Source organism: Pteropus medius, unplaced genomic scaffold (genome assembly GCF_902729225.1).
Source record: "Pteropus medius unplaced genomic scaffold, Ma_sr-lr_union100, whole genome shotgun sequence".
NCBI lineage: Eukaryota > Metazoa > Chordata > Mammalia > Chiroptera > Pteropodidae > Pteropus > Pteropus medius.
The window spans coordinates 29,483,583-29,496,226 of record NW_024352787.1 but is presented as its reverse complement, the minus strand read 5'-3'; the positions used below and the strand labels follow the sequence as shown (position 1 = coordinate 29,496,226).

Here is a 12,644-nt window from a genome sequence, read left to right as displayed (position 1 = left end):
TGGAGCCGCCGTAGTGGCTTCAAGAGGGAGGAAGTGAGCCCCGCGACCCGGCGGACCAATTGCGGCCCCAAGATGCGTCGGAAGTGGCTAATCAGAACCCGCGGGGGAGGTGGAGACTCGGGCGCTAGAGTAACGTGAGAGAAGGGAGGGGGACTAGAACGGAGATCTTGCCAACGGCCCTTGCTCCCACCCCCCTCAGCTGCATCCAATCACAACGCTTAGAGCTAGAGATGGAGCCAATTAGGTCCAACCCGGAGGCGGGGAACGCAGGCTTTCAATTAGAAGGGATAGAGACAGAGAGATCGCAAGCCCGGGACTCCTGGGCCTCTTCAGGTAAAGACCAATCGCAAGCCAGCTTTAGGCGAGTGGCTGTCAAGAAGGCCAATTAAATTCCCTGAAGGGAACCTGGCCCAGGCCTCTTCTCTGAGGGACGGCTCTACCTACCAATAGCATGAGCGAGACCCTTCGCTAAGGAGGTGGCGGGTGAGCTAGAACTTTGAGACTGAGGTAAAGCCTGATCGCGGCGCGCGGGCTGGCCTCGGAGCATTGCCAGGGCAGGTGTAGTGTGTGCCAGCTGAATGTGTTAGAGAGCGAGCCAGCTTTGAGAGCGTAAGGTAGACCGCGGGGTGCTGGGCGACCCCCGAGACCAGTGCACAGGGGGTCGTTGTGGGCGAAAGGGCTGTGGAGGCCCTTCCAGCTGCGGAAGTTAAGATTCTGCGACTGTCTCCGGAGTCCCGGAGATGCCCAGCTCAACTCCTGGAAGGAGGGTTCTGGAAGCCCAGGAAAGCCTCGAGAGCTGCCGCCCACTCTGCCAGCCCACCCAGAGGAGTGCGCCAGGGCGGGAATTGTGATGACAAGACTGAGGATTTAGTCTAGAAAGGACCGTCTCACCTAGAAGTATTCCTATTTATAAAGAGGAAACTGAGGCGGAGGGAAGTGGATGAGTTGGCAGGAGCAAGCAGCAAGGTACTGACTACTTGCACTAGAGCCCAGGCTTCTCACTGCATCAGCTTTTGTGGTGGCCTTTTTCTGTCACACCCTCTTTGCCTCCTGGAGTGAAATGGAGTGGATAAAGGGTACCCAGATATGAGAGGAAGCTGATGATGCTTTTCTTACTGCTGAGAGAGCTAACATCCTTTTAGATGGCATGAAGAACTAACGTAGTCCATTTAGTATGTTAATAGTTGCCTAACCACTCATAAGTCACATCTCAGATGTTAACATTCCTAAACATTGAATTATTAAAATTCCATCCTGGGTAACCCAAACCAGCTGTTTACTAGTCACTGTGAATAAAAGAGTTTGATTGGCTGGGTGACAGCACAGTAAACAAAGGAGTCTGTAATACTCTGCAGCTCAGGGCTTGCTGTCCAGGACCGGATTCCTTGGAGCCCCTGGAAGAGCGAGCTACTCCTTGGATTTATTGGTGCAGATCTTCTGCACCTATCTGGACAGACGCAACCCCAACTCCTGTTTCATCTCATAAATGCCCCCCTCCCCCCATAAGACTAAACGAATAGCTTAGACTCTGGGAGATATCCTAAATTTTCAGAGTATATCTATCCCTTTCTTTCACCATAGAGGTTGCCCTTTATACATGCAATGATGTTACTGTTCCAGGAAAACAGTCAGCTTTTGGATATATTTTTCATGAGACTGTAAAGAGTTTGTGCGTAATTGTTCCCACCTTCATTTGGTGCATGCTTTTGTGAGAGATGGTCATTAGCAGGGTCACCCTCTCCTTCGCTCGTCAAATTGAATTTATACTTTTTTTTTTTCTTTTGGAGTTTATACTCTTGAGCTTCAAATCCCCTGGAGGCCCTGGCCTGCTGAGATATGAAGAATTCACCAGTGTTTCTCTACAGAATTAGTACTAAAAGGGCCTCAAGTAGAAAAACCTCCTACTATTCCCTGAGAGTAAAGGCCTCATCTACCAGTATGTCACATTGTATTCCTTATGTAAAATGCATATCCCAGGAGCCATTGCATGGCTAGAGCTGAGCTAGAACTGAGGAGCTGTCTTAAGACAGAAAATCCTGGGCAAGGTTGGGGAAAATAGGTCACAGTGCCTAGGCAGTGAGGTCACAGAGAGGTTTGTCTGCCCCAGACTCCATGAGGGAGGGGCCTAGGAAGCAGAGGGGCCTCAGAGGTCCCCCAAGCCCAGGCAGGGGACATGGTGTGGGAAAGGCAGCAGGGACGAGGCCCAGGACTGGTGCCAAGGGGCCCGGAGAGATGAGGGCAAGAGCAGGGAGGGGGCAGTCAGGATGGTGAGGAGAAGCCGCAGACGGAAGCTGCAAAAATTCACCGGGCTGTGCGGACGGGAGGAGGGGCTCAGTGAGGGGGGGGGGGTGGAAGGCAGGAAGAGGGCAGTAAAAGATATGGGAGGGTTACTGTGAGAAGTTGGGCCAAGGAACAAGACAGCCAAGGAGGGGAGAGCCATAGACCTAGAGAGAAAGATGGGAAGATTTGACAGCACAGAACTAGAAGTCAGAGCTATGAGCCCACCAGATAGTAGTTAATGAAAGACAGGCTGAGCGAAGGAAGAAAAAGAGGCATGATCCTTATGGAACCCCTGTGCTCTCCTTTCTTGGATAGGTGAAGCGGAGCTGCCCTTCATGTGGCCCAGAGACGGGGGGTGAAGAGAAGAAGGGGAGAGGGAACCCTATTTCTGTTCAGTTGTTCCCCCCAGAGCTGGTGAGTCCTTGGAGGGGAGAATAAAGGACTGAAGGCCAGACTACTGTGGGGCCCCCAATGACCCTTGCTTCCTTCTTTCTGCCCCACAGGTAGAACATATCATCTCATTCCTCCCAGTCAGAGATGTAGTTGCCCTAGGCCAGACCTGCCACTACTTCCACGAAGTGTGCGATGCTGAAGGCGTGTGGAGACGCATCTGTCGCAGGCTTAGTCCTCGCCTACGAGAGCAGGGTTCTGGGATCCGGCCCTGGAAGAGAGCTGCCATTCTTAACTGTACACCTTCCCCCAGAACCTTCAGTTCTCTTTGGCTCTCTCCTACCTTATTCTGGGATCCCTCCTGCTCCATAGAGTTGCTTGATGACTTCCGCATTTCCAGCCAACCTTCCAGAGCCCCTTTCTCTGGAAGAAACTTCTTAGATTCAAACATGCCATTGAATACTTCAAGTCTCTAGAGCCATCCTCTGATAGAAATCCCACCCAGAGCCCCCAGACCTGGAGTTTTCCCTCCTGTAAACCAGCATTTCTTAACTTTATCACTATTGAGGTTTTGAACCAAATAATTAGTTGAAGTGGGGGACTGTCCTGTGAATTATAGGATGTTTAAGCAGCATCCCTGGGCTCTACACACTAGATGCCAGTAGCGCTTCCCCCAGTTGTGATACTCAATGTCCCCTGAAAGATAAAATCTCCCCCGGGTCAAGAAACATACTCTAAACCCCCTCCCTTTCCAGGGTGCCCCTATCCTCTTACTTCATTTCACATGCTAGAGATTAAGGGAGATCTAGACAACAGATCCAGATTTGATTCAGATAGTAGATCCAGAGCTAGGAGTGAGGGAGGGTTGGTTACTGGTCTTTCCAAGTCATTCCTTTTCACTCTTCTTTTTCTTTTCTATGTATTTATTCTTATGTTTCCCTCGATATCTCTGATGCAAGGTTGGACCAAAGAGGTACTCACTTAGAAGCATTTTTATGGCCCTGGGCTGAGGTGGGCCAGGGAACTAATGTTCAGACATGGAGCATAATTGAGGATATCCTCTTAGCTTTCCAGATTTCCTTTGGAAGGGATCTGTTCCCCAGTCCTGGGGATGGAGAGGAGCTAAATAGCAGGGTATCTGAGAAATCTTGTTTGCCCAAGCTCTGATTCATCTCTCTTGTGTCATCCCAATCCCTTGAACCTTCTATATCCTTCCCTTCTCCAGACACGAAAGGCCTGTATTTCCAGGCATTTGGGGGCCGCCGCCGCTGTCTCAGCAAGAGTGTAGCTCCACTGCTAGCCCATGGCTACCGCCGCTTCTTGCCCACCAAGGACCACGTCTTCATTCTTGACTATTCAGGGACCCTCTTCTTCCTCAAAAATGCCCTGGTTTCCTCCACCCTTGGCCAGATCCAGTGGAAGCGAGCCTGCCGCTATGTCGTGTTGTGTCGTGGAGCCAAAGATGTGAGTAGTAAAACCCTGACAGCTGAGAACCCACCCCGCCTCCAGGGACCCAGGACCCATACCAGCCCTTAGGTTTCCACCTCAGGACATCTGTCTTCCCATCCCAGGCATAGGAAAAATAGTCCTCATTTCCCAGCCTTGTACCCAAGTATCTCATCTCCCACCCCAGCCTCATCCCACTTCAAGCCCTAGATCGCAGATACTTTGGTCTTTTCCTACAGTTTGCTTCGGACCCAAGATGTGATACAGTTTACCGGAAATACCTCTACGTGTTGGCTACTCGGGAGCAGCTGGGAGTGGTAGGCACAACAAGCAGCCGGGCCTGCGACTGTGTCGAGGTCTACTTGCAGTCCAGTGGGCAGCGGGTCTTCAAGATGACCTTCCACCACTCCATGAGCTTCAAACAGATTGTGCTTGTTGGTCAGGAGACCCAGCGGGCTCTACTGCTCCTCACAGGTGTGGCTTCGAGCAGTGGTCTGCAAATTGTTTTCTGCAGATTCCTCAGGACCTGTTGCAGGGGATGGGGCAAGGAATCCTCTCACACAGGGTTCTGCATGCCACCTCATCTGGTCTTGAACCGTATAGCTCTGCTTTTGTTTGTCTCTTAGTCTAGGATTCTGCATATTTCATTAGAGTAAAGGGCCCCACTTTAAATCCTAATCTCCCCAGCCTCCATGCCGAGCACCTCACTTTATACCCCAGACCGCCCCCCTACTTTCTCAGTATTTCCTATACTTGACCACACTCCCAAGCCTGAGAAGTAATTTTAGAATTAATTAATTAATTAATTAATTAATTAATTCTTAATTCTAGGCAGGGCCCTGATCCCCAGACATCATTCCCAACATTCAGATTGGATACTGCCAAATCTAACTAGGTTTTCTCTCCACTCATCTAATATTGAAGGACTTTCCTGATTATTTTTGGTTATAAGTAACTGAAATCTGGGAAACTTGAGGTCACTCTTCCCTTATTTCATTTTACCCTTTTTCTTCCAACCCTACTCTAGGGCAGTAAACGTTTCATCTTGTATGGCTTAGGAGATCTTTTGGGAAGTTAATGTGGATGGCTATTGGAGGGTCCCCTTCCCCCACGTAATTGTCTGCCTCCCCACCCCCCAGAGGAAGGAAGGATCTACTCTTTGGTAGTGAATGAAACTCAGCTGGACCAACCACGCTCCTACACAGTTCAGCTGGCCCTGAGGAAGATGTCCCGTTGCCTGCCTCACCTGCGTGTGGCCTGCATGGCTTCCAACCAGAGCAGTACTCTCTACATCACGGGTAAGAACCACTTCCCTTCTCCAGACCCCAGCCTTGGACAGATCTTCCAGATATGGACACCACTCCACCCTGCCCCTCAGTTCTTATTCCAGCTCTTTGGTGGACCCCTAGGGCATCCTAGTAGAAGATGTTTAGATTCCCAGATATAGCTGGTGCATTTCCAGTGGGTGTGAGACTCCCTGGACCTTGTAGGTTCCATCCCAGGTGGGGCCTTATCCCTAGGAAATGGGTGCCCAAAGCTGCTGAGCTGAGGGCTCCTGACCCCCCAGACCAGGGGGGAGTGTATTTTGAGGTGCATACCCCAGGGGTGTATCGTGATCTCTTTGGGACCCTTCAAGCCTTTGACCCCCTGGACCAGCAGATGCCGCTTGCTCTCTCACTGCCTGCCAAGGTAGGATCCTGGAGGGATGGGGCAGATCAGAGGGGGAGGGGCTTTAGGGGTTGAAAGGTTCCGAAGGTTCTGAAATATGAGCCAGCACCAAATGATTGACAAGGGACCCAGAGAGAGGGGTGACATAGCCAAAAGAGATCAGCCGGGATAGCAGGTTAGCGGTTGGGAGGTTCTGGAGTTCAGAGTTCCTCTGTAGGGAACTGAATGCCCACCTCCCTTTTCTGTCTTATTCCGTAGATCCTATTCTGTGCTCTTGGTTACAATCATCTTGGCCTGGTGGATGAATTTGGCCGAATCTTTATGCAAGGAAATAATAGATATGGGCAGCTGGGGACAGGGGACAAAATGGACCGAGGGGAACCTACACAGGTGAGACTGTTTCCCAGCAACTCTCATCCTGACTCCCTTCTTCTAATTCCCTGACCCCTCGATCTCTCCACTTTTCCAATTTCCATAGAACCCACTTCCTACTCCCTAGGAGGTTGAGCCAACCAGTATGTAATACCTGTGATATTGTTGTGTGTCTTACCCAGGGTTGGCACTATGAGGTTCATTCTGTGCAGTGCATGCTGTAAGTGCAATGGGAATTTAGTGAAGTCGGGAGACCTGGGTGAGCTGGAGTAACTAGAAGAGGTGAGATGTGAGCAGGGCCTAGTAGCTTAGATAAGATTTGGGTGGAGATAAGGAAAGGTATCCTGTGTAATGGGGATGAGGACAAAGCTTGCACATACCTGGAGCAGTGAAAAGACTGGCCTGACTAAAAGAGAAGAGGGTGTTTTGTAAATAGGTAGATATGAAGTGGTATAGGTAGGTGTGAGCTTGGAGAGGTATAGATTTGGGAAAGAGTCATTGTGGGTTCTGGAGCAGGAGAAGGCAACCCCCATGGGTGACTGAGAAGAGGTCAGCTGGCTGGAGTTCAGAGGAGGCTTTGAGTGAGAAGCCCATTGGGAGGCTGTTGAGTGACCGCAGCACAAGGGCCTGGGGCTGGTATAGCGGCAGTGAGAATGGAAAGGAATAGATACATGAGATGTTTCAAAAGAAAATAAACAAGCCCCAGAAACTGATTAGATGTGAGCAGAGGGGTATAGGACAAAGGCAGGTGGCTCTGGCAATAGGACTCTTGAAGAAAAATGGTATCAGCAACAAACATGTGAGTTGGAAAGGAGATGCCGCTTTGAGGAAAGAACATGAATTTGGACTTTTTTGTAGTGGGAATAAAACATTAAAGTGGAAATGTCTTGCTGGCAGTTCGATTCCAAGTTGGAAAAAGGTTGAAATGACAAAATTAGAGATAGAAGGGCAAACCTGGACTAGAGCAGCCATTGTAGGCAGGGGGAATGGAAAAGTTGTCACTGAGACAGGAGGCACACCCTCAAATGCCATGTCCCAGCAGCACAGGCACAGGAAGTTTCAAACAGGAGGGGGTCATTAATGGTGACAGTAATAATGTAGGAGTATATTTTATAGACATGGAAAGATGGTCATGCCATATTTTTAGGAGGGAGAGATTGCTGCTGGTCTGCATTCAGCAGGTCAGACCTCCTGGGGGTAGGAGTAGATATCCTGAGTCTCATTTTGTCCCTTTCCTAGTTTCCCTGAGCCTTCCTGTCACACTTCTCCAACCTGGGCCCCCAGTCCCTTGGTGCTCCTTTCTTAGGGACTCTGGCCCTGTGTCCTCAGGTGCATTATCTGCAACGCCCCATTGCCCTGTGGTGTGGCCTCAATCACTCCTTGGTGCTGAGCCAGGGCTCGGACTTCAGCAAGGAGCTGCTGGGCTGCGGCTGTGGGGCTGGAGGCCGCCTCCCTGGCTGGCCTAAAGGGAGTGCCTCCTTCGTCAAGCTCCATGTCAAGGTCAGAACAGGGTCAGGCAAGTGGGAAACCAGGGAGGGCAGGTATCCCATAGGACTGTAGCTGGGGCTCCTCCAGAGACCCAGGGACCCCATTTCCTCAGCACCACCCACCTCCCTTTCCTGCTAGGCACCATGGCTCCTGGTTCTCGCCCTTAACAGATCCTGCTGGCCCTCTCTGACTTCACATAACCTTGGGACTCAGCTCACTTGATGGCTCAGGGCTGGTCTGAGAGGGCGGAGCACAACAGCTGGGCTTCGTGGGAACCCCTCAGTGAAGGCCTCAGTCAGACACGCCTTTTCTCTTCTTCAAGGTCCCTTTGTGTGCTTGCTCCCTCTGCTCTACCAGAGAGTGTCTCTATATGCTGTCCAGCCATGACATTGAGCACCATCCCGCCTATCGAGACCTACCAGCCAGCAGGGTGGTAGGGACTCCTGAGCCTGACCCAGGGTCCGTAGCACCCCAGGACCCTGGGGGGACAGCTCAGGCCTGTGAGGAGTACCTCAGCCAGATCCACAGTTGCCCCACGTTGCAGGACCGCATGGAAAAAATGAAGGAGATCGTGGGTTGGATGCCCTTGATGGCTGCACAGAAGGATTTCTTCTGGGAGGCCCTGGACATGCTGCAGAGGGCTGCTGGAGGGGTTGGCCAAGGCCCCCCAACCCCTGAGAGCTGACCCCCGTCTCCTAGTCTCACTCCTGGAGGGAGAGTCTGGCCCTGGGCCGAAGGCTAAGGAGAGATGGAGTGGGAGCAATGAACACTGTGTGTGTGCATGGGGAGGGGTTCGCAATGGGGTGGGGACTGCTAGACATGCCAGAGTGGGCAGGGAACTATTTTATAAAATGTTCAGGGGGCTGCCCAGGAGGGGCCCCCAAACTGACTATCATGGACAAGAGATTTGATGGACAAATAGAATAAAAGGCTGAAGTGAGCCACAGTTTGGAACCCTGGGGCCTGGGAAGACAATGGGGTAGGGGGACCCTGATGCCTGATTCAGTGGGCAAAGGAGGGCAGGAGCATGGACAGGGGCAGGCAGAGCAGAAGTGGCTTAAACTTTCAGGTGCTATAGAGGTGACAGCACCTGACTCCTTCAGTTTGCTTTCCCCTTCCACTTCCAAAACCCGACCCAATCTTCTTGACTAGAAGTCCTAGCCCCACCTTCTGGCATAACTCCTTCAACATATGCTACTTGGTGCCCCAACTTGGATCCTCTTATTCCCATTCCGAGGAAGACACTTTGGACTTCAGAAAGTTTCCTACCTCTTTCCCTTCATCCCTGTGAAGTCGCCTACCTCCTCTCTGCCTGCTGTTTACCTTCCAGGCCTCATCTCACATGTTGTCCTTTTCCCCTACTTTCTACTCCTCCTCCATAAGGGAGATATTCCCTTTATCCATATGCCATCTACTCCCATGCATCTAGATATTTGGAAGAAAATGGGTAAGCAGAATTCTTTCTCCTTGGCCTACTCTGGTCCAGGGATGGAGAGAAGACAGTGGAAATTTGAAGTGGAAATAAACTACAGAAGGTGGTGGTCAAGAAGGCGGTGAGTGATTAGAGGTTGGGAGTCCAGGAAAGGACTTCTTCTGGGTGCTAAGGAAGCAGGAATGGGGAAGATCATGATTGGGCTGGAGAGCCCTTGAGAAAGACCAAAGGCTGTGTTCACAGGATGCATAGGCACTGGACAGAGAGGGCTTCCAGATGACATTACTTGATGCCTAGATTATGGCAGAGGGTCTGATGCTTCCTCAGCCCTTCATTGCTCCACCCACTCCTTAGATGATAGTTATGTGTCCTGGACCTAGAGAGGCCCCTGGACTCACCACTGTCCCAGCTGTACTCTCCCTGTCCCGCCTTCCCCACCGCCCTCCCCACTGGCCAGTCCCCACGCCCACACACCCGAGGCTGCCTCATCTGGCACTGATTATCCCTGCTGCTGCCGCTGCTGCTGCTGCCGCTGCCGCTGCTAAACTCAGCTGCTGCCTCTGTCTCGAGGACCCCAGCGCCTCTCCCCTCAGCCATGCTGTCTGCTGCCACAACCTCCCTCTTGGGGCCCCTCCTCACTGTCTGGGCCCTGCTGCCTTTCGCCCAGGGTCAGAGCCCCAACTATACCAGGTAGGTCTCTCTTAGCACCTTCTAGTTAGCTTGAGTGAGCTTCAGAAGCCAATTCTTGGGGGGTTATGCCTATGGATCTTGTGGATTCTTTTGCTAACATATCACCCCAGAGATCTGCAGCCCCTACCCTTCTCTGGTCCCCAAGTCCCTCCCTCCCTCCTGCAAGACCACTGTCTCCTGCAGGTCACCAAGCGCTCCATTCTTTCAGCCTCTGTCCTCTGCCCTCTATGCCTCCCCAAACACCCAGATTCTTGGCCCCTCATGGAACCTGAGAGCACCAATACCTTGAACTTGCCTGGTAGCTAGACATCTGGATTCCAGGAAGGAATTAGAGATTGTGGGGGGAAACCGGGGCAGTGAATAGGAGACTAGGGAATCAGATACTTTAGTTATCTGGAATAGGGGCAGAGCAAAGCTTGAGAGCTCAGGGAGCCTGGTCTCCCAGTTCAATTTGAGGGCCATCACTGCTGCTTCTCCTTTATCTCTCCGCCCCCTCCCCCGCACCGCCTCGTGGCTGTGTCTACATCTGGAAGTAGTTAGGCGGCTCCTGTCCCGACTGCCTGGCAGGGTGAGGGGGGAGAGTGAGGAAGCAGGGCTGAGGAGGATTCCGGGAATTGGCTGGGGTGGGGGTGGGGTGGGGGGGCTGGAGGTTGGAGGGATAGCCAAGTTGCTGGCCCCACTTTTTCCTCATCTTCTGCAATAGTATTTCCTACCCAATTGCATCCTGGTTGGCTGAGGCCGTCCCAGATCCCTTAGGCCTTTCTCCCTCATGCCTCAGGCTTCCCTCCCTGCCCTCCCTATCCTTATTACCCTACCCTAGTCTTGTCTGCTGCTTCCCCACCCATGGCTGACCCCTCTTCTGTCCTCCAGACCCGTGTTCCTGTGTGGAGGGGATGTGACTGGGGAGTCAGGTTACGTGGCAAGTGAGGGTTTTCCCAACCTCTACCCCCCCAGTAAGGAGTGCATCTGGACAATAACGGTGAGAAGGCCCCTCTGGTCACTACCCTCTTGTCAAAGTCTCTAAGGCCTGGATCCAGGCAGCCAAAAGTCCTCCCCCAGCACCACCACTCTCCCTGGGGAAGTCCAAGGCCCCTCCTTTCTGGTCACTGATGGCATCAGTGTCCACAATAATATGTGGCAAGTGTCTTTACTCTTAACCCTTAAAGCCTGCTTCTCCATTCCCAACCTCATTCCTGCCCCCTGTAAGCTCTCCACAGACCTAAGGTCTTGTCTCCTGCACAAGCCACAAGCCTGATACAGAGCCCAGGCCCTCTGCTCTGCATCCTGATGGAATTCCTTCTTGTTCAGGCCCAAGTTTCTGTAGGAAATGCTTGGGTAAAGGGAGGTGCCTGCTGCCTGGGTTATAATATGTGGCCTGACTCTCTGGGTCCCTCCCCCTGCCACTGCAATCAGGTCCCTGAAGGCCAGACTGTATCCCTCTCTTTTCGAGTCTTCGACCTGGAGCTGCACCCTGCCTGTCGTTATGATGCTCTGGAGGTCTTTGCCGGGTCTGGAACCTCGGGCCGGCGTCTCGGACGCTTCTGCGGGACCTTCCGGCCCGCACCCTTAGTCGCCCCTGGCAACCAGGTGACCCTGAGGATGACAGCTGATGAGGGCACAGGAGGACGAGGGTTCCTGCTCTGGTACAGCGGGCGGGCCACCTCAGGCACTGGTGAGACCATCCCTCACCTCCGACTTCCCCCTCTCCGTGCCCCGCCCCGGCGCAGGCCCCGCCCCTAGCCTTAACATCCACCCCAAGATCCTAGGTCCCCCCATTACCTACCTTTCCCTTTTTCCTCACTAACTGCCCCTCCAGTCCCTCCTCCCCGTCTTCTCTCCCCTCTCCCGCTCCCACCCACTCCCTCTTCCAGGCCCCCCCCCAGGCGCGAGGCGGAAATGGGTCACCGACCCACGGGTGGAATGGGCGGCCTGGGGTTACTGGGACGGTGAGTAACTGCCCGCCCCCGTCCGCAATCGGGATCCCTCAGGCGGGAGCGAGGGAGCACCCCTGGGATAGGGGACCATGTTCCCCTGACCTGGAGCCCCCTACACCCAGCCCGGGGCTCCCGATTGCGGTCCCATCACTCTCTCCTGGTGGCAGAAGTCTCCCCTAAAATGTTTAAGGCAGGGACCTCCCCCAAAGGAGTCTAGGGGGCTGTGCCCTAATTTGAGGAGACCCTCACAGTGTGGGGACTCTTCAGCCTGCAAAGGGAACTTCTCTGCCTGGCGGGGGAGATGGGATCTCCTAGGGGAAGAGGAGCTGTGTGGCCGCGGGTCAGGGGCGGGGCAAGAAGGGGCGTGTCCAGCCAATTCCTCCTCCCGCTTCCACCGCCCGCCTGGGCACTTGCGGTCAAAAACTTCCGTGAGCCTCGTTCCTCCAAGTCCCCTCTCTGCTAACCTACCCTCCTCTTTCCTCCTCTTCCTCTTCTCGCCCCCTCATCCTGAGACTCCGACGTCCAAGCTTCCTGCACGAGCTCCCAGCCTAGAGCTCTTCTCAAGCTGACCAAGGGTCTCCACTGCCCCCCACCCCCACTCCTCTCTCCCCTCCCCAGAGCACCAGTTTTGCGGGGGTCGGCTGGAGAAGGCCCAGGGAACTCTGACCACGCCCAACTGGCCCGAGTCCGATTACCCCCCAGGCATCAGCTGTTCCTGGCACATCATCGCGCCCCCAGACCAGGTACAGACTCCCTGCCCGGGCTGCCCTCGGGGACCCAGGCAGCGTCTTCCAGCATGCAGCCAGCAAAGATTTATTGAACATCCACTAAGCCCTGAGTACTAAGCTTGCGCTCGTAGAGAGCAAAAACAGACCCAGCCTGCTTGTGCTCAAACAAAAAAATGTAAAATTACACCTGTGATGAGCGAGGTACATGATGCTGAT

The 12,644-nt window shown here is 53.2% G+C and overlaps 2 protein-coding genes across 2 annotated transcripts in view; both read left to right on the top strand.

Moving 5' to 3' along the window:
- The first annotated feature begins 119 nt into the window (after positions 1 to 119).
- FBXO24 (F-box protein 24) lies at positions 120 to 8,585 on the top strand. The gene is given in 13 exon segments (XM_039848934.1): positions 120 to 966; positions 1,788 to 2,215; positions 2,217 to 2,392; positions 2,474 to 2,486; positions 2,596 to 2,694; positions 2,784 to 2,967; positions 3,896 to 4,134; positions 4,356 to 4,590; positions 5,256 to 5,414; positions 5,684 to 5,805; positions 6,043 to 6,174; positions 7,486 to 7,656; positions 7,967 to 8,585. Coding segments are annotated over 12 exon segments (1,935 nt in total). The 5' UTR covers positions 120 to 966; positions 1,788 to 2,173; the 3' UTR covers positions 8,330 to 8,585.
- Positions 8,586 to 9,543: 958 nt separating this feature from the next.
- Positions 9,544 to 12,644, top strand: part of PCOLCE (procollagen C-endopeptidase enhancer) — a 5,576-nt gene continuing 2,475 nt past the window's right edge. Inside the window, exons 1-4 of the mRNA XM_039849488.1 lie at positions 9,544 to 9,766; positions 10,637 to 10,745; positions 11,180 to 11,438; positions 12,319 to 12,443. Of these exons, the coding sequence (XP_039705422.1) occupies positions 9,672 to 9,766; positions 10,637 to 10,745; positions 11,180 to 11,438; positions 12,319 to 12,443 (588 nt within the window). The 5' untranslated portion in view covers positions 9,544 to 9,671. The remainder of the gene's footprint in view (positions 9,767 to 10,636; positions 10,746 to 11,179; positions 11,439 to 12,318; positions 12,444 to 12,644) is intronic.